Source organism: Protomyctophum parallelum, assembly GCF_964188405.1.
Source record: "Protomyctophum parallelum genome assembly, chromosome: 20".
Lineage (NCBI taxonomy): Eukaryota > Metazoa > Chordata > Actinopteri > Myctophiformes > Myctophidae > Protomyctophum > Protomyctophum parallelum.
In genome coordinates this window covers 41,819,047-41,838,755 of record NC_139718.1, presented here as the reverse complement: position 1 = coordinate 41,838,755, position 19,709 = coordinate 41,819,047, and the positions used below count along the sequence as shown (strand labels likewise).

The 19,709-nt window shown below is 43.1% G+C and overlaps 2 protein-coding genes across 2 annotated transcripts in view; both read right to left on the bottom strand.

Moving 5' to 3' along the window:
- The window catches only part of LOC310878160 (phospholipid-transporting ATPase VD-like), a 60,914-nt gene extending 41,622 nt beyond the window's left edge, over positions 1-19,292 (bottom strand). Inside the window, exons 1-5 of the mRNA XM_083792311.1 lie at positions 19,162-19,292; positions 11,847-11,960; positions 10,951-11,299; positions 9,420-9,541; positions 6,753-6,825 (exon numbers count right to left, since the gene is read on the bottom strand). Coding sequence (XP_083648437.1) covers positions 6,753-6,825; positions 9,420-9,541; positions 10,951-11,297 — 542 coding nt within the window. The 5' untranslated portion in view covers positions 11,298-11,299; positions 11,847-11,960; positions 19,162-19,292. The remainder of the gene's footprint in view (positions 1-6,752; positions 6,826-9,419; positions 9,542-10,950; positions 11,300-11,846; positions 11,961-19,161) is intronic.
- LOC310878467 (phospholipid-transporting ATPase VA-like) lies at positions 2,340-2,962 on the bottom strand (the record flags this gene model as incomplete). The annotated part of the gene is made up of 1 exon (XM_083792796.1): positions 2,340-2,962. Exon 1 carries the CDS (start codon positions 2,901-2,903, stop codon positions 2,340-2,342), a length of 564 nt encoding a protein of 187 aa, XP_083648922.1. The 5' UTR covers positions 2,904-2,962.
- Positions 19,293-19,709: the final 417 nt, after the last annotated feature.

Below are 19,709 nucleotides of genomic sequence, written 5' to 3'. Positions count from 1 at the left end.
GTGTCTGATCAAATTAATATCAAACGAAATCGAAATATTTAATTAATATCAAACATCGAAATATTTAATCTAGAGACTTACACAGTAGATGTTACACTGCCGCTAGGAGTGTTTTAAAGTGAAAAGACAGGAGGATGTTATTGTATGTGATTTTGCTCACCCTAGTAATGGCAGTTAATAATATATTATAACCAAAAAAACAAAACACAGGTAATTCTATGAATGAATGAACCATCGTTTAAATATCCCAAGCAAGCTACAGAAGCCATGTACTGTACAGTAGCAAGTGTCTCACGTCACGTTACAGTTAGCCAGTCGTCCAGGGAGCTAGTTAAGAGAAGCTAAGCTCATCCCATGGGTCTTTACATGGACCTCTCAGGTGACTAGCACACATGTACCTGGGGGTCCTGCACTATTATACTCCACAACAACAGTGTAATAATGAATTGCATTTTTATAGCGCTTTTTTTGCTCAAAGCGCTATACAATGGTTCATTCATTCACATTGGGAGGTGAAGCGGCGAACAGTCGACACCAGCGTCCTCACTTCACACATTCACACACCGACGGTGGCGAGCTCACACCGACCGACTCATTGGAAGCAATGTAGCGTTCAGTGTCTTGCCCAAGGACACTTCGACATGTGGACAGGAGGAGCCGGGATTCGAACCGCTGACCCTGTACAGTTCATAGCTGGTTATCGAGCTATAGAAAGGCTCTTATAACAGACTAGTGACTATAGCCTGAGCTTGTCATAATGATTTGACTATTCTGGAACTCAGCTAGACACAGGGAGTGCAAAAAACCCAAAACAACGCAAAACCATGCAATACCATGTCCAGATCTGAAAAGGTAAATTATTAAAAAAAAAAAAAAGGTCTGCAAGGTCTTCAACACTAACACCGGGGGAGCCGGGGATCGAACTGGGAACCTTTCCGTTCTACCTCCTGAGCCACTGCCAGTCTGCCACCCCAGTCTAGAGCGGTTAACAAACATGTTGTACATTTGGGAATGGCTCGCAGAGAGAAAGCTGTTAATAATTCATAACTATTGTCACATCAGGAAGGACGTGCTTTCAATAATTATTCCAGTGTGTCCTCAACCGTCTCCTCTATTTGGACCAACACCCTGCAACGTTTGAAGTTCATGTGCGAACGACGCGTCGTCGTCATCGTCATAATCCACTGTGATATTTGATCTGTTGATCTGCAAACAATGAGCCAGCGCCACGATCCGAAGAGAACACTGTACGCCTCCATGTTGACACAACAGAGCTTAAATCATCTCTGTGGGGTGGAAACCTTGTAAGTACAAAACTGTTACTTTTCAGGATTCAAATTCAAAAATATGATAAAAGCAGCCGATCGACAAAGCTCAAAATGCGACACGAAGCTTGTAGATATGCTGCTTTTGATGCTTTTGTGTGACGTGCTCAAGAACGGCGTTAATTACAAAAAGAAACACAAAAAAGAACAGAGATAAGAGGTTTCTGCCCGACGTCATGAATATGAACAAACAGCAACCAGATGTCTCACAATGAAGCTGATGTCATTACATGCAAACGTAGAGCTTTGAGAAGGCCACGTAACCATGATGGAACAAGTGACTGGGCATACACATGATGTGCATGTCACAGAAGCAATGTTTTCAACGGTTGCCGAAGCAAAGAATTACACGGCATAAACCATGGTGTGGAGTTTAAATAAAATCTCACGACTGGGACCTATTACAGTATACAAACAATGGTGCGACCCCCAAAAATCTGGTCTCGCCGCGACGCATCGTTTTTGGGAGACCCACCGGGTGTAGGTAGATCGGCAGCAACTACAAGCAAACATTTTGTCCGTTCTTTCTAGTGTGGTCCAGGGACCCTCAGGGTTTGTTGACGGGGACGGGGACGGGGACGGCTTCCAAATTGACCATTATATGTAACTCTGGAACCAAATTGACCCGTGCGTAGTTGCGTACACTCTCTGACTTATGAGCGTCCTTGAAATTAAAGAACCTCTGTTTTAACTAAGAGGTGGAAAATAAAATCGATTCAATCAGGATATGGACATGGACGAATGGATGAATCAATTCACAACCAAAAAAGTATTAATTTTCAGTAAAGAAATCATTTTATTCAGTAAAGAATTCATTTTATTTTAAAGAAAGCCGTTTTTTGCGGTGTAATGAAAGATAATGGAAGTAAATTAAGATGTTTTCATTATGTATCATTAGAAAGCAAGTTTACCGCGAAATAAAAAGGGAAATAAATCATATCGGAGTCGAGATGGATTCTGATGGATCGATGATAATCGATTCATAATCGAATCGTATAGCCCTCTGAATCGGAATCACAATGGAATCATCAAGGTCCCACCCAGCTGGGGAGATTCACTGTAGTTCTGATGTTCTGACCTGCTGTAGACGTCACACGGGAGTCCGTTGACGAAGCGGTCCAAGGCGTAGCGCCGCCAGTCCTCCCACAGGTCCTTGGCGGCGGTCGCCGCCATCACCGCCGCGATGGGGATGACGGCGATCTCCGGCTGGAAGGCCTCCACCACGGGCACGAAGTTGAGCGCCGCCAGGAAGATGAAGTAGACGTTGGCGGCGCGGTGCAGCTGCTCGAACAGGTTCTTGGGCAGGAAGGAGAGCGCCGAGTACTTGGTGGTGCGGATCTCGTTCCCGGCGTAGGACCGGAGGAGCTTATGGGCGCTCCGTGCGCCGCCGCCGCCGCCGCCGTCGTCCCCCGTCGACCACCGCGAGGCCACGGTCCTCCTCCGCCTCCTGCTGCTGCCACCGAGGTGCCGGTGGTGGACCCCGGTGGTGGGTCGTCCCACCGCCATGCGCTCCTGCATGCTGTGGTAGCGGTCCCCGGTGGTGGGTCGTCCCACCGCCATGCGCTCCAGGCTGTGCATTGAGCCTTGCGGTGCGCGTCCCGCCCCCGAAAGTGGGGTTTCAGAAGAAGTGAAATAATCGATTCAATTGTCCCTTTTTAATGTTCGAATTCGTTTTTTTTCAGCTTACTTAAAAAAAACACACACACACACACACAAATATTCTCTTCTGGGGGTCCCTCCCTGGCATTTTAAGATGGGGGTCCATGGCCAAATACAAGCTCACAACGCGTCACGATGACACACTTTGTGAGCTTGTAGATCGGCCATCTCACTACCTTTGTGCGACAAAGTATAAAAGTTTAACTTTATTCCATTTGTTGGAATAAATTGTTTATCTACTTTGACTGTTGTGTTTCCGTCTAAAAAGTAGAAAAGAAACATCAGAATAACTTCTTACTTCGATTCTTTAATATATAAATAATTCCATAAAAATATCTTAACTATTTTGATTAATGGAAAAAGTGAGTGATAGAATGATGGCAGTGAATCTAATGTTGTAGCCCTGGTCTACAGCTAGTCAGGTCCAGGGACCTTCTCACCATTTTCGCTGGGGTTCCAGTTTCAGAGCACTTCACGTTTTTAAGTAGCGAGCTCGTAGATCGGCTATTCATCCCTATTTCTGCACAAAACTCATTGCATGATAAAGTAAAAAAGAGATACCCCTTGAGTCGATTCAAAGAACGTGCAATCTCAATGATTTGATTTATCGAAAAAGTAATCCATAGAATAATCCATATTGAGGAAAACGCTCCACAGTTGTGCCGTCTAGGAGTGTTCGAGAGGAGAATGAAGTGGAAGTGACCATACAGGTGCGTTTACCTGGCTGTAGGTCTACAGTACACCACGGCCACACCTCCACAGGGCAACACGTCTTTATACGTCTCAGGAACAAACTTCAAAGTTCAACAATTTTACGACTTCCTTGAAAAAAACGGGGACGGTTGAGAACAAACACTGTGGCAAACCAGGGGAAACAGCCAGGCCTATTCCCCACAGAATGAGGCTGGGGGAGGTGATAGAGGGAGTATATCAACCTGTCCAGGTATTGCAGCCAATGGGAGCCTGGACATGGACGCACCTGCAGCCAGTAAGGCAATCACCAGAAGCTGTTAAAGAGCCGACGCCCAAGCTGTCTGGTGAGTCAGTGTGAACTAAGGGAGGAGTGAGAAAGGAGGAATCTCTCTGTTCATGAGGAGGCTGGTATGAGGGAGATCTCTCAAGTGAGTACAACACTAACTCTAACCTTTGGACCCACTTGGATGTGCTGTGCGTGTATTGTGGCTCACCTGGTCTCGTTCTCTATCCCTCCCTCCTAGGCCGACTGAACTCCCCAAGGGAGAGCCTACAGCACTCTCCCCCAACTAAAATAGTCACTTGCAGTCCTGTGGGTAGAGCAGAGAGAGAGCCAGAGAGAGAGCTGCAATACCTGTACAGGGTGATATACTCCCTCTATCACCTCCCCCAGCCTCATTCTGTGGGGAATAGGCTTGGCTGTTTCCCCTGGTTTGCCACACACCCCCCCCTTCTAGCTCCAGGCAGAGGCCAGGAGCTAGAAGGGGGGGTGTGTGACCCGCCCCAACCAAAGAGTTAACATTTCTTGACCTGACCCGTGGGCACCCGCAGGTTACAGGTCGAGCCGCGCATCACTGGGGCACAGGTCTCCACCAGGTCAGGTCAGGTTGTGGCCAGCTCATTGCACACGTTGTACTGCGCAATGATCCTACCTTACATGAACTACTGCTCTGAGGTATGGGGAAACGCCTACCAATCAACCATAAATCCACTGATTATATTACAAAAGAGAGCACTAAGAGTAATAAACAATGCAGGATACCGGGACCACACACACCCACTATTCATACAATCACACCTCCTGAAGTTCACAGATATGGTCAATGTAAAAATTCTACAAATCATGTACAAAGCAAGATATAAACAATTACCGGTAAATGTTCAGGACAAATTTCTAGATAAGGAAGGGAGACACAACCTTAGAGGACCACTGAACTTCAAGAAACCTGTGATGCGCACAAACTTAAAAACAAGGAGCATCTCATCTTATGGAGTCACACTGTGGAATGAGCTGGAGGATGAACTAAAGCACTGTGGAAACATAAACCAATTCAAAACTAGAGTAAAAAAAACTATCTTCGATAAATACAGAAGCGAAGAGTAATGGCATTACAAAAGGGGAACTATGACGTACTGTACTATATAATTATATATTCTTATTACTATACTATACCATACATTATGAAATATATAAGTATAGTCAAACCATATCACATATGAGTGGATCACTATTGGTAAACCACACCACATATGTATATATAATATATTATTATATGTTGCATGTGTGTTATATATTATATATATATTATACCATTATTATTATTGTTGCTACTGTCATTATTTACAGTTATTAGTATATATATGTGTGTATATATATATATATATATATATATATGTACATATGTACATATATATATATGAATGTGTGTAGATAAATGTACATACATAAGGACAGCATGAATGTATGTATGCACTGTGTAAGCAGGCACGGTCTGCTACACGTGCACAAATGGACTCCAGGGGTAGGGCCCGACAAGCCTATATGGCTTCTCCCTAACCCTTTTTCAGAACGGACAGGACATGACCTATGGACACTATAAAAAAATGAAATAAAAAAAATGAAAAGAAAAAATGATGGAAACTGTGTGCAATGTATGAATGTATGTCCTCCTCCTTCCGAAAATGAACTAAACTGAACTGAACTGAACTGAACTGAACCCCTCTTCTAGAAAATGAAATAAAAACTAAGTTATGATGAAACTATATATGACTAATTAAATCGACAATTTCTCCAACAAATACAAATCGGACGAAAATGTTAGGGAGGGACTAAAGTGGAGAAGTAGCCTGGGGTCCACCTATGCTTTCTATGGAATAGGCAGCTCACAGCAGGATCCGCCGGGAGAATCGAGACGCAGCTGCGTGATATGAGACTAATGAATTAGTCTCTGCGTGCCGCGGGTTCGACTCCCGATCCCGAAGGCCTTTGCCGCGTGTCTTCCCACCCCCCATCTCTCTCCCCACTTCCTGTCAGTCTACTTTCAACCTATCAATAAAGGACACAAACACACGCACGCGCATTATTTAATGCATCTTAAAGCCTTCTGCTTTTGCAGATATTTCTCTCAATCTCCACTACAGCCAACATGTCCAACATCAGTCACACGTACTTAAGCAAACTGAACTACTTCATCTACATAAATAGTAATATCCTTAATGTTAATGTTTAACTCTGAGAGGGCAAAGACGAACCCTTTCTGGTCCATTTGCCAACTATTAAATGAGGATTTTACTGTGTACCTTGTTACTCTCTGAATCAATGCCAAAATCAACATGAATGTGTTGAACACAGTACGGTTGTACAAACCCGCTGCACACACGCTCTAGATAATATACCAGTAAGACGCCTGAGGGCTCTGAAACAACAAGAGCTTCTCATTACCGCACTGTTGAGAAGCAGGAGTTAAAACTATTCATCTGGTGTCAGTGAGGTCAGATTTAGAGTTGCTGGCCGTCTCATATATGCAGATCTGGTACGTCAAATCAATACATCACAATGTCACAATGCGTGACCATATATGGAGACGTGGGTGACTAGACGTGATGTCACAATGCGTGACCATGGGGTGTGGGGTGACAGACTGACTGACGGGAAATGCACGGTTTCATAGTAAGCAGAGACCTGCGGTCACATTAATGTACTCACCCGCTGTACACACACGCACACGACTACATAGATTAATGTACTGTACTCACCTGCTGTACACACACACTACATAAGATTAATGTACTCACCCGCTGTACACACACACTACGTTGTTGTTGACCTTCTTGTCGAACAGGTAACGCCGGTAGTCCTCCAGGGCATCTGAGAATGGCAGGAGGGGCGACACGTCATCCTAACGGCCGGACGTTCAAATGATGAGATAAAAACTAAATATGTTTTATAAAAAAATAAAAAAAAGTTCTGTGATGTCACAACTTAAGTAGAGGAAGTTCACTTCAGTGAACTCACCTAAACTCAATATGAAACATCAATGTACCGTACTGTGACAAAAGCACATTATTAATGTCATTCTGCTTTATTTTCTATGTTATTTGTATACGTGTGATATGTAACATGTGGTTTGTGAGAGTCTTATTCTATCCTATTTCTATGTGAAAGGTAACAGGTCTGGTACTAGGGTGATTGATAGGTGTCAATGACTGATTGATGCCACCACCCAAGTTTACTAAGGGGAGGAAGTGACACACGGGAGGGATCTCCCAAACAAACAGTGTGTAGGCCTACACGGAGGAGAAGAGGAGCTCCAGGCGCCAGATTTTTGATGAATTGAACAATGTGGACCCTGTTGTAAACAAGTGTAATGCTTAATTGGGTCGTCCACTCACAGTTGACAGTCTTTGTATTGAGTTTGTGCTTAAAATGTACTGTAAATTCTACAAACTGTTAATAAATATTTCAATCAATCAAAAAAGATAGCGTTCAAACCATTATTAAAGGGATTGTGACATTAAAAAAAAGGTTTTGGAATTGTTCTTTTTTTTTTAGGTTTTCTAATCTCAATTGCACCCAAAAAACATGAACTTTTAATATTCAGTAGATTTTCTGTGATCTGGGGTTTTCTGGCTCAAACAGGTGCTCTGATTTGCCGGCAGTAAGTGACATCACTTACTGCAAATCCCATATATGTCAATGGGATTTGCCAGCAGATGTCACTGTTTCACTGTGTTTCCTGTTTTCATTGTAGCTCAAAAGGCCCAAAAAATCCCAAAGAAAACTTCAGACCACATAAAATCCACTGAATGTTCAAAGTTCAGGTTTTTTGGGTGTAATTGAGGTCATAAAACCTAAAAGAAAAAAGAAAAAGAAATGAAAATGAATGTCATAAAACCTTTAAAGTTTAAGCGTGTCTATCTGCAGCCGTGACAATTGAAGGACAGTCGTGCCCATCGGGTAAACTTGCATCACACTTGGAGTTGCCTTCGGGGATCGGCGTTGGAAACAGGATTATATCTGCCGGCGTTTGGAGGCTAACAGAGCTGCTGCGATCGGTGAGATCATTCCAAAGTGTTCCTGGAGGATTGTCAATACTAAGGGGTACCCCACGCGTTTCATGCATTGCGTCGGATTAAACTACAATAACTTTAGACTATCGCGTGCATGCGCCTCGTTGGAAGAGGAGGACGGACGCGGTCTTTATTATTTGTTTGATTCGAAGCGCAGTTGCGTTCCGCTGACTTTGGGACTGGTTTGGGGCGGGAGGGGGGTTTGAATGTAATTATTGACTGTTGGTTTGAGTTTGTTTTCCTCTTTGTTTATATCATTTAGTAGGGAAAGAGACAGGGAGAGACGTCATTGTGAAGTGTACCGTTTACCTGTGATTACAACTTCCTATAAAGTGTTCAAAGTAGACCCCACGATCCTGCTGATTTATTCCTTAGTTAATAATTTGCCTTGCTGTGAAGAGGGCGATTGTTACAGTACATGTAATTTAATCTTATCCAGTGTAGCGATAGTTGATCTGGCACGGAAGGCATGTACATTACTACCCGCCTCCCCTCCCCCGCTCATCCGCTAATGACAAGTTCATTATACATACTCCCACGAAGCAGTCTGTCTCTCGACATTCGACCACATTCTCACTTTATTCTCATTCGCTGCAAGCCATCTCTCACTCTCCCTCCTTCAAATTCCCTCCACCTCCACGAATAATAGAAGTGATGGGCGCTAATATATTAAAGTCTAACTCATGCTGATTAGGTGATGTAAATCAAACGGCGCAAACAAACATTAAACGCCATTAACAATAAAGAGAAAATATGACGTAAATGACACATTTTCCCATCATTGTCAATGCGTTTACAAAACAAACATTGAACTAAAGACAAACATTAAACCTGCCCCTCAAAAATATAATTTAGTTGACTAAAATCTTTCAGAACATTTCAGATGAGTAAAATATGACAAACGAAATTTAAAAATAATTTTCAGAAGATTATGACTAAACCGGAATCAAAGATTGCCGTCAAAATGAACAGTGAGAAGAACCTTTGATTGCGATGACACTGAGCACCACTGCCAGCCGTGTTATGGTAAATGGCACATTTATATAGTGCCTTACATAGATTGTGCATTACATTCATTCACCCATTCACCCACACACACACACACACACTCTTGCTCAAGGACACTAAAGGCCTATTCATAGTCTTCCGGTGGTGAGGTGACCACCGCTCCGGTGGTGAGCTGACCACCGGAGCTGAAATAACGTTGAGCGGTGGTGAGTAAAAACAGAGAGAAGGGCTGGAGCGGGTGGCGGTGGTTTGCTCTTCACCGCGGCTCGTGACGTCATGTTGTAGTTTGGTGGTCACCCCACCACAGAGAATCCAGACTATGTATGAGCCTTTACTCCTAACTCCTGGACACTAACTCCTGGTAAAAGGAACAGTGAGAGGAACCTTTGATTGCGATGACACCGAGCACCACTGCCAGCGGTATCATGGTGATCTCCTTCTGGAAGGCCTCCACCACTGGAACCCAGTTCAGCAAGACCAGGAACAGGAAGTACAGGTTGGCCGCTCTGCGCAGGAAACATATGTATTAGTGCCTGGAAAACACCAACGCTTCACAATCTGACCTAAAGTCGTAGAACATTGGACCAACTGAAGCTGAAATGCAGAGAAATTGGTTTAAAAAGTACAGTTTTCTTCCTATACTGTATATGAATATTTTTCAATTCCAAGGTCCATTATTTATTCTGCATTTGAGCCATATTTGATGAGATTTTGTCCACAGTTCCATGCTGTATTGATGTGGTACCATAGGAGAGATAACAGTAAAATGATCAAAATAACAATTCTTTTACATTCTCTAATTGTGTACACTTCTTGTAAATTAAGTAATGCGCATGATTTATAATGTAACCATTGAGAGCGTGAAATGAAACGAAATGAACCCGTATTTGGTTTCATTGTAGGTTCTCAAGATTTAACCAAATTATGGCCCGGTGCAAATAAAAGACACCTGGTTCTTTTTAAACCCCCCTCTACTATTCGGAAATATACGGTAATAATATTAACAACAATAACAATAACTAGAACTGCACTCTGTCGAGTGCATACTTGCTTGTTGCACACTAGTGCGCAAGCAGAGCGCGCAAGTACTGTCGACCGCTACAAACTGTCAAATATCAGCTTCTCTGTGAAGGAACGTTTGAAATGTTGAATTATTAGGTTTAGCTAGTTGCTACCTACCTACTTTATGCATGTAAAAAAGTAGTATTATGAAGTATGGTACAAGTTTATATCTATAAAATAAATACAGTTATATTCTGGATCCCTTTTTAGTTTCTCAAAGAAAAATAAAACATCGATATCCGATGAAAAAAAAGGTATATAAACTGAAATAAAATATGTTATCACGTATACAGTATAATTATATAATTATTTGTTTTAAATGGTCAATTGCTTTAAATTTACTTAATCTTGGGCTATAGTGATATTAATACTAAATGCCTCTGTGTATATGCATATGTAATTTGTAAGTTGATTAGCGGTATACTTTGGTTACTTTGCGCCACTTTTGATGTGTATGCACCGTCCCAGCATATGACGTCAGGGTAACTGGTATAACTAGCTCTCAATGATGACGTAATAAAGATGTGGATTAAAGGACCCAATGCCAGACCGTAATTGGTTTTCGATGGTGACGTAATGACGATATGTTTTAGTGTCGGGTGGATTAAAGGTAATGCTCCTATGTATACATGTATGTAATCTGGCACCACTGCCGTATCAGGCACAAGTAGTCATTACGTCATTTGCTGGGACGGTGCATACGCATCAAAAGTGCTGGGACGGTGCATACGCACCGAATATCGTCCTGGGCGAAACTAGTACTTGCGCGCTCTGCTTGCGCAAGTACTAATAATACTAATGGATTAACTTAGTTTGAGTCCCCCCAACGGACCTACAAAGATAAACATCCAACCTGTGGAACTGCTGGAAGAGGTTCATGGGGATGAAGCTGAGCAGGTTGTACTTGGTGGTACGGATGCTGTTGCCCTGGCAACCCTTGGAGACGGAGCGGTACTCCGCCTGGTAGGGTCCGTGCCTGGCCACCACCGTCCTCCGCTTGGCCCCGAACCTCTGAGGAGAGCCGCTTCCCCCGGGCCCCGAATGCTCCAGGGGCCTCTGAGCAGAGCCGCCGGCCCCCGGGTGGGGCTCCAGGGAGCCCTTGGCGGGCAGGGAGACTCCAGGGCTGGAGTACCAGCCCCTGCTCACGTCCGCCGCCAGCAGCTGCCCCCAGCGATGGCGGGCCCAGTGGAGCTGCTCCATGGCTGGGGCAGCAAGGACGTTATTATATAGTTGGTTTAATTTTTCCATTACTTTTTTTTCTTTTTTTTTTTGAGTGGTGCAACCACTCCTACAACCAGCAATGTCCGTGTACCTGTTTACCTGTGTACCTGTATAAGTGAGCACGAGTATGTAACTTATTAATACCAGTAGGGGGCGCCAGAAACAGAGAGAGGGGTAGTGCTGTGTCTCTAATATGAGAGAGAGAGAGAGAGAGAGAGAGGGGGGGGGGGGGGGGGGGGATTGCACCAGATTTTTTTTTACTTTTTGGTTTTTCAATTTCAATTAAGTTTTAATAAGAACTATTTTAAACTAGCAGGTTCTCTAGTTTCGTCGGCTTTAGATTTATTCATTTCAGTCATTAGTGAGGGGCAAAATTCAACAATGTGGGAAAATAGCAAATATAGCAGATCTACAAGCTCACAAGGTAACACGTTCAGAGCATGTGTTGACAGACAATTTTTATAGATTTACTTGACTTACATTTTTATTTAAATTCTAGTTTTAGTGGTTCATTTCACCTATACTGACCTTGGAGGAGGAGGAGGAGGAGGAGGATGCTGGGGAGGTGAGAGCAGAGCTGTGAGGCAGGCCTTCCCTTCCCCTCCGCTGTGGCCTTGGGTTGACGTTCACAATGCCATCATCCTGCATGCACAATGGGCAGACCAGACAGCCGGGAAATATGCATTATTGTCATGTCTTTAGACGTGCAGGTTTGCTGCATATATTTAACCACATAAGCCTTGCCGGGCCATGAGGCCCATAGGGGCAGGAGCCTAGCCTATCTCCTGAATCTGTAGCGTGACTGAGGCAGCTACAGATGTACAAGTACACCCCCTGGATATGACGCTAGTATGTCGCAGGGACTGCACACTCCAATCCAACCCTTGATGCCGAGTCTTGGGTCATTTTTTAGAGTCTTTGGTATGAATGACCCGGCCGGGGATCGAACCCTGACCTTCCAGTCTCAGAGTGGGCACTCTAACACCAGGCCACGGAACTGGTCAACACATGCCAACACACAAAAATAGTCTAAATGTTTGACAATTCTTTGAAAGATTTGTGCATATAATGAAATGCCCAAATTAGGGATGCCACTGAAGAAAGCTGTCAAGAAAATATACCTAAGTAGTTACTTACAGTATACTTGATGTGACCAAATATTCACAGCAGCGCTGCACAGGTTTTCAAAAAGGTCGAGGTTGGCAGCATTCTTTAATCTTTTCCACGAAACGGGGATAGATTCAGGGTACTCTGGTTGATACCGACAATAAGCCTCCTCGACATACCACTGCTGCGCCTATATACGTACATGTCTGAGCTGAGCATGCTCAGTCTCATGGTCACAGACAGTAACATCTTTTTAGTGTTTACAAAATACACTGCAACACGACACACATCTCAACATGTCCCTGCTCACGAAGCATCCCACATGTATTCTGAACAACATACATTTCTCTCACACACACACACACACACACACACACACACACACACACACACACTAGTGTAGATGATGTCACTGGTAGGCAGAATCTCCAGGATTACTTTCCAGCAGATCACTGCCTTCGTTGAGTCAAAATGGAAAATGGTTTCCAACACTTTTGGTCAAGATTGTAACGTTTTTAAAGGACAACTTTAGTTTTTTTCAACCAAGGTTCATGTTTTAGGTTGTTATTAGAGAAACTAAAAGGTGAGTGTTCATTTTCTTTCATTTGCTGCTTTCTTTTGTTTTAGGGATTTTAGCAGTTTTTGACAGGGGGGCGGGGGCATTCGAGCATGGGGCTAAATATGTATTTTTTAACACAATTTTATGGTGATTTATTTTTTTATGGTTTACTATAGTCCTAATAAACGCCAGGAAATTACATCTGGCCACAAAAGATCACAGGATCTATTGAATGTGACAAACTGACATATTGAGCCTATACACACCTACAAGCCTTCCCCCAGTATAGGTATACCTTCACATTCAGTAGATCATGTGATCTTCTGTGGCCAGATGTAATTTCCTGGCGTTTATTAGGACTATAGTAAACCATAAAAAAATAAATCACCATAAAATTGTGTTAAAAAATGCATATTTAGCCCCATGCTCAAATGCCCCCGCCCCCCTGTCAAAAACAGCTAAAATCCCTAAAACGAAAGAAAGCAGGAAATGAAAAAAGATTAACACTCATCTTTTACTTTATCTAATAACAAACTAAAACATGAACCTTGGTTGAAAAATACTAAAGTTGTCCTTTAAGTACTTTTCGGTTTATCCGTTTTAGTTCTTTGAATATTTGTTTTCGTTTTCCGAGTCTTTTCTGTCTTCTGATTCACATTTAATATTGCTGTGTGTACGGATATAAATGTATAATTCCTTTAGTGTTTTGTACCTTGGCTACATTGAAAATGAGGGGCTGGCCCTCAACTGCCACAGCATGCACTCTCTCCTTCCTCTTCCTCAGCCCTTGGTTCCCTGTGTCAGTTTCTCTGTACTGTTTTACAACTATACAATACAATTACGAATGACTTTTAAATTTACTATATCTGCACTTTGTGTGCACTCATCTGCCAACACAGATACAAATCATATACCCTAATAAATGCACATATAACCAACCACCTAACCTGGTGTCACTATTCTAAAATACAAAACCAGGGCTGACCAGGGTTTGACTTACCCGACAAAAAGTTTGAAAACCACTGCTCTGCATTGACCTAATCGAAAAGGGATCTGTGAATGACAAAGAAGAGGACCCGCACAGCGCACAAGGTCAGGAACTTCTGCATTTGACGTTTGTCCGTCCTGATGAAGTTCCTGGCAGTGTGCAGGTCTGCTTTATCATTCAGAGATCCCCTTTTTGAGGAGCGCTAGCCCCTCCTCTGTCCCGCTTTGATTGTTTGTGTAAACACAAACATTGTCTTAAAGGACCACTTCACCACTTTTCAACCTATCTTCATATAATAGGTCCTCACTAATAATCATGGCGCCATTTTTTTCTACTCTGTCTGTGTCTCATAGGAGGGCTGTGGGCAGTTCAGAAACCGTCTTCCAGTGACATCATCGATGGGGAATCCAAGTAGCTACCCCTGTAGCTAAATCAATAAACCAATAGTCAAGACAGCTGACTGAGAGAGAGAGAGAGAGAGAGAGAGAGAGAGAGAGAGAGAGAGAGAGAGCACATGATGCCATGGTTGCCGTTCTGCTTTCATTAGCGCTGCTCACAACAATAACAGCGCACTGGGAACCAGGCGTTCCATTAGCCTGCGACACACACTAGGTCCATTCTAGACACAGCTAGGCCTATACTGGCCTAGGGGACAGAGGAATGGGGAAGTGTCTTGATGATGAAACATGCTAGAAGGAACTGCAGGCACTATACTTCTTCCAGTGACACATGATCCATTACTTACAGCAGTGGTTCCCCCAAAGTGGGTTCCAGGGAATTCTAGGGGTCCTTGAGGGAGTTCCAGGGGGTCCCCAGCTAAATGATAGTTAGAAACCAAATGGACCCTTTAGGGGTCTGTAACTCAGAGAGTGTACACTCGCAGAGTTAAATTAAGTTTGATTTTACAATATGTATTGGGGTCCCAGAGATAGAAATGCCATTAAATAGGGGGCCGTAGCCCAATTCAGGTCAAACCGGGGGCCCCAGAGTCTTCTCTTGTGGGGGTCCTTGGCGAGTATTTTCAAATGGAGGTCCACAGGCTATTGAGTATCATCATTTTGGGGGTCCTTATCATGAAAAGGTTTGGGAACCACACTGACTTACAGCACTGACGAAGGCTGCATAGAAAGAAAGTTTGTTTCTATTTCCAAGGTATTATGGATCTATAGCTGTGATTCTGATCCAACATTTATTATTTTCAAGGACTCCAAATTTGATATGCATTAGGCCACAGAGTAGACCCCCCCCCCCCCCATTTGATATCGGTTTTTAAACATACAGTGGGATTTCAATAAAGGCTTTAAATTAACTAGAGCCTATGTTTTCTAAATAAAATGACTGACATTTTAAAGTTGAATCAGCATATACGCTGTGGAAGGAAGTATGCATTTTCTGTGTGCGCACACGCGCACACACACACACACACACACACACACACACACACACACACACACACACACACACACACACACACACACACACACACACACACACACACACACACACACACACACACACACACACACACACTTTAACCGCTTGAGCCTTATATACTAAGGCTAACCAATCTACGCAACACACTGTGCACCTGTGGATTGTCAAAATGTTGCTTCTTTTGAAAACTTTTACACAAACTGGGCCCAAAACTGGGATGCCAGGGTTAGTGGTCTGGGGTGGACGACCGGGACGACTGGGGTCAACTCAACATGAAAAAGGTCAGAGAGAGAAGTGACTGGCCTGGTCTGGGGGTTCACTGTTGTTGAGGTTGCCTGGGAGAACTATCTGCCGTTTGACTATTGCACTCCAGCTAAGATGTCACAAGTGTTTGAAGAGTGACTCTCACAGGCCTGTCACATACTGTAGCAGTGCAGCCGAAGGCATCATTACTTAGCCCCTTACAGAGCTACACTATATATCAGTTATGGCATACCGTACAGTACACCGTAGACTCAGAGACATATTAATAAGAATCTTGTTCTGTAGGTGTAGGTGTAGGAGGCAGAAGGTCTCGTCTGCCGGGTTGAGCAGGTATGAAACGTCAAAGTAGGCCAATGTCAATATGTTGATATTAATGTAATGTATGCCCTGCAGACATGTGGATTTTTACCAGTGGTTATTTTATCTTTTTTTTTTTTTTTCATAATCTCTCATGTACATAGCTGCTGCTATGTGGACCTAGTACTAATGTGTTATTGTGTCACAACTTTCACATGTATTTTAATCTTATACTGTTATCTTCTGTATAATAATGTGTAGTATTTATGTAGATAATGATATCTTGATGTTTTGTTCTGTAATGTTTCTTTACTTTTTGATTTTTCTCCTCTCCCCTCCCCCCCCCCCCTTTCTGAAAAACTACAAAAAGAACAGGGATTAGGCAAAAACTACTGTAAACCTGTTGATTGTTCTACAAACCAATTCTTAAATCAGTATTATGGTCGCATTATTATAATTTAGGATATCATGATATTTATGATACAACCCATAAGCGTAGTCTCTTTTGCTGATTTTAAAAAGGCTCAATTTAGTAAAGTCAACATAAGCTAACTGTTATAACTGCTCTGGTATTTGCCTTTACCCATTGCTGTAAAGGTTTTATGAGCGTTTTATGAGTGGAGGAGAGCGCTCGCACACACCTCAAAAGGCACTAAAATCAAAACAACAGACCTCTCAAAACAAACTAATAAGAAAGAGTCAGACTACTACTACATCATACAGAACTCACTTAAAGCCCTGCTCATTATGCGAGGGTGGGATGGCTCAGGGTAGAGGACAGAGGTTTTTACTTTTAGCTTTTCTTTATTAGCACAAACGGCACCGTCCACGACTTGCAATGGGCCTGGTTTTCAAGATACTCATCAGGCAATCAGTTCCCCTGGCTGTCAGACATGAATTCATGAATTCACCAGCCATCATAAAGTGTGACTACCCTCCTTCAAAACCACCTGTCTGCAAGGTTTGACACCCGTGTCGTGTGCAATGAACCCTATTGTCACAAAGTGGCTGCAATGTGTTCCATCTCCCTCATGAGCAAGCAGGCAGTCAGGCAGGCTCCCCTGCTCAGAAGACCCAGTTTCAAATCTGGTTCCGAATTACTTTCCTGTACTACCCCGGATTTGAACCGGGGTAGAACAGGAAAGTAATTCGTTTAATTGAATACTGTGAAACACTGAAAAGGCTCCACAAAGCATTTACACTTACATTTTAACATGTGGGTGCCCTACTGCCTACACCTGTAGTGTAGGCTGTAGGGCACCCAAATGTCCAGCAGCAACCTGGTGTGACACATACAGTAAGGCTGACCTCAAAAATTCAAATATTCGAAGCTTCGTTTGAAAAGGTTTTTTGAGGGGCACTATATCCAGCTAGTATATGTGTTATTGTGTTCACAAACTTTGTCCTACAAATAAACATAAAATTCCCATTGACAATGAATGGAGAATTTTACGTCATAGTGCCTGTCTGCCTGAGCAAATAGGCACAGTGTCTAGTTTACGTCATGATGATGTACGATGATATAGGCGGACCCCCCTCTCTTCACACAGGTGTGATTTTTTTATCTAGGTAGCATAATTTTACGTGTGGAATGGATCGAGCCCTAGAAGCATCCAAACAACTTATGACATCACATGAACAACATTAAACAGACAAATAGGCAGGCACACACATGGAAAGCCAACATCTTATCTAACTAAGCCAAAGGGAATTCCCTATGACTCGGGGAGATTTTAGACTTTTAAGGCCATCATCGGGCAGGCTGAGGAGGACTGAGGTTGTGAGCCACTCTGGCTCTGGCACGCACGCACACGCACACACGCACACACACACACACACACACACACACACACACACACACACACACACACACACACACACACACACACACACACACACACACACACACACACACACACACACACACACACACACACACACACACACACACACACACACACACACACACACACACACACACACACGATGATGAAATGATGAACTAACAAAGCAGGAACCAAACAAGTCAGTCAGAGTATTTAAAAGCATAAAGAATGCATCCTTTAAAGTGCCAATATCTCAAGAATAAATGTCGTTGATAGAATGCATAGCCTAATGACAACACAACTTCTACATTAGCCCCTCTCGGAACCCTCCATAAAGCTTTTCTGAAATTTTTATGAGTTTTATGTAGGGTCCCTGTTCATAACTATATTTTCGTATGGGAATTTTGGAACGCGGACATAGATATGCTTGCTAAGATCGTATCTGCGGCGTTTGACGGCCATGTTTTGTTTGAGTTATTCTGAATTCGTGAACTATAAGTACCTATACATCCCGCTGCGAATATCTCCTGTGGCGCGGAAGCCGTTAAGTATTTTTAATCTATGTTTGACCGATTTGGTCGCTTTGATTCTTCTTGTTTGTTTACCGTTTATTGTACCGCCTCCCGGTGTGCGGTTGGCTTGTGCGGCTACGTCCCTGCCTCTGATCTGCTCTGTCATAGCTATAGCGCCACTAGCTAGCCAGATAGGCGGTACAATGAGGTGTCAATAAACAAGGAAGGAAGAGAAGAATCAAAGCGACCAAATCGGTCAAACAAAGTTAAATACTTAACGGCTTCCGCGCCACAGGAGATATTCGCAGCGGCATGTATAGGTACTTATACTTCACAGATTCAGAAGCCCTCACACAAAAAAGTCGTCAAAGAGCGCAGACAGGCCGTAAACACGTTGTTTATGTTTTATGTATGTCCGCGTACCAGGTGGCATGGTACTGCTGGAACAGGACCCCATGGTCTGTGTCGTCAAAAAGTCAGAAACTTCAGCACCATTGGGTTCTGCTTGGAGGGCTACTTCTACATTAGCCCTAGAACGGCTCTTGTTGTTACATACTGTATGTAACAACAAGAGCCGTTCTAGGGCTACTTCTACATGTGCTCAACTTCACTGGCACTGCAATGAATGATCGCTTTATTTGAGACACAATTTCCTTGAATTCGTCGCCTACTACAACGTTAAAATAGCCGATCTACAAGCTTCGCAGATCACAACGAAGAAAATAGATGCAAAAAAAAAAACAACAACACTGGCAGCACAAAAACGGTAGTAACGTCGGTTCAATGTATATGGTTAATTGGTTATTCCTAGACATGTCAGGATACATGACGGTTATATAGTTGCCTTGATACTCACCCCGCCTGTCCCCATATGCGTCTGTCCTTTATTATGGGGATAAATATCACACCACCCGGCCCGCCGTCATGGTGATACCATTACTTCTTCTTCATCATCATCACAATGAAATGAACCGAATGCCTCCTTTCTTTCTGCTTCTTCCACTACTGCGCACTGTGGAGCTGGCTTATAGTTACACACACAACACGCACCCAACAGCACAGCACCCACCACACCGTAGACAGACACGCACGCACCCACTCATGCACGCACGCACACGCACACACACGTACTATTCACCACAGGCGCGCGCATGCACGCACGCCAGGATGTCGCTCAGACAGAAATAAAGCTGTTTGTTTGACCTGTTGTTGGTTGATGCTAAATGTATCGTCCTTAATAAAGTAAATGAAAAATGCATTAATAGTATGACAAAAAATTAAATGTGAATAAAATATATAAAAAATATATAGGCCTATAGCATATTAAAATATATATAGCATATTAAAATACTAAATTAATAAAATACCCACAAACTGTTTTCTATTGTGGGTCAGCTTAGTCGT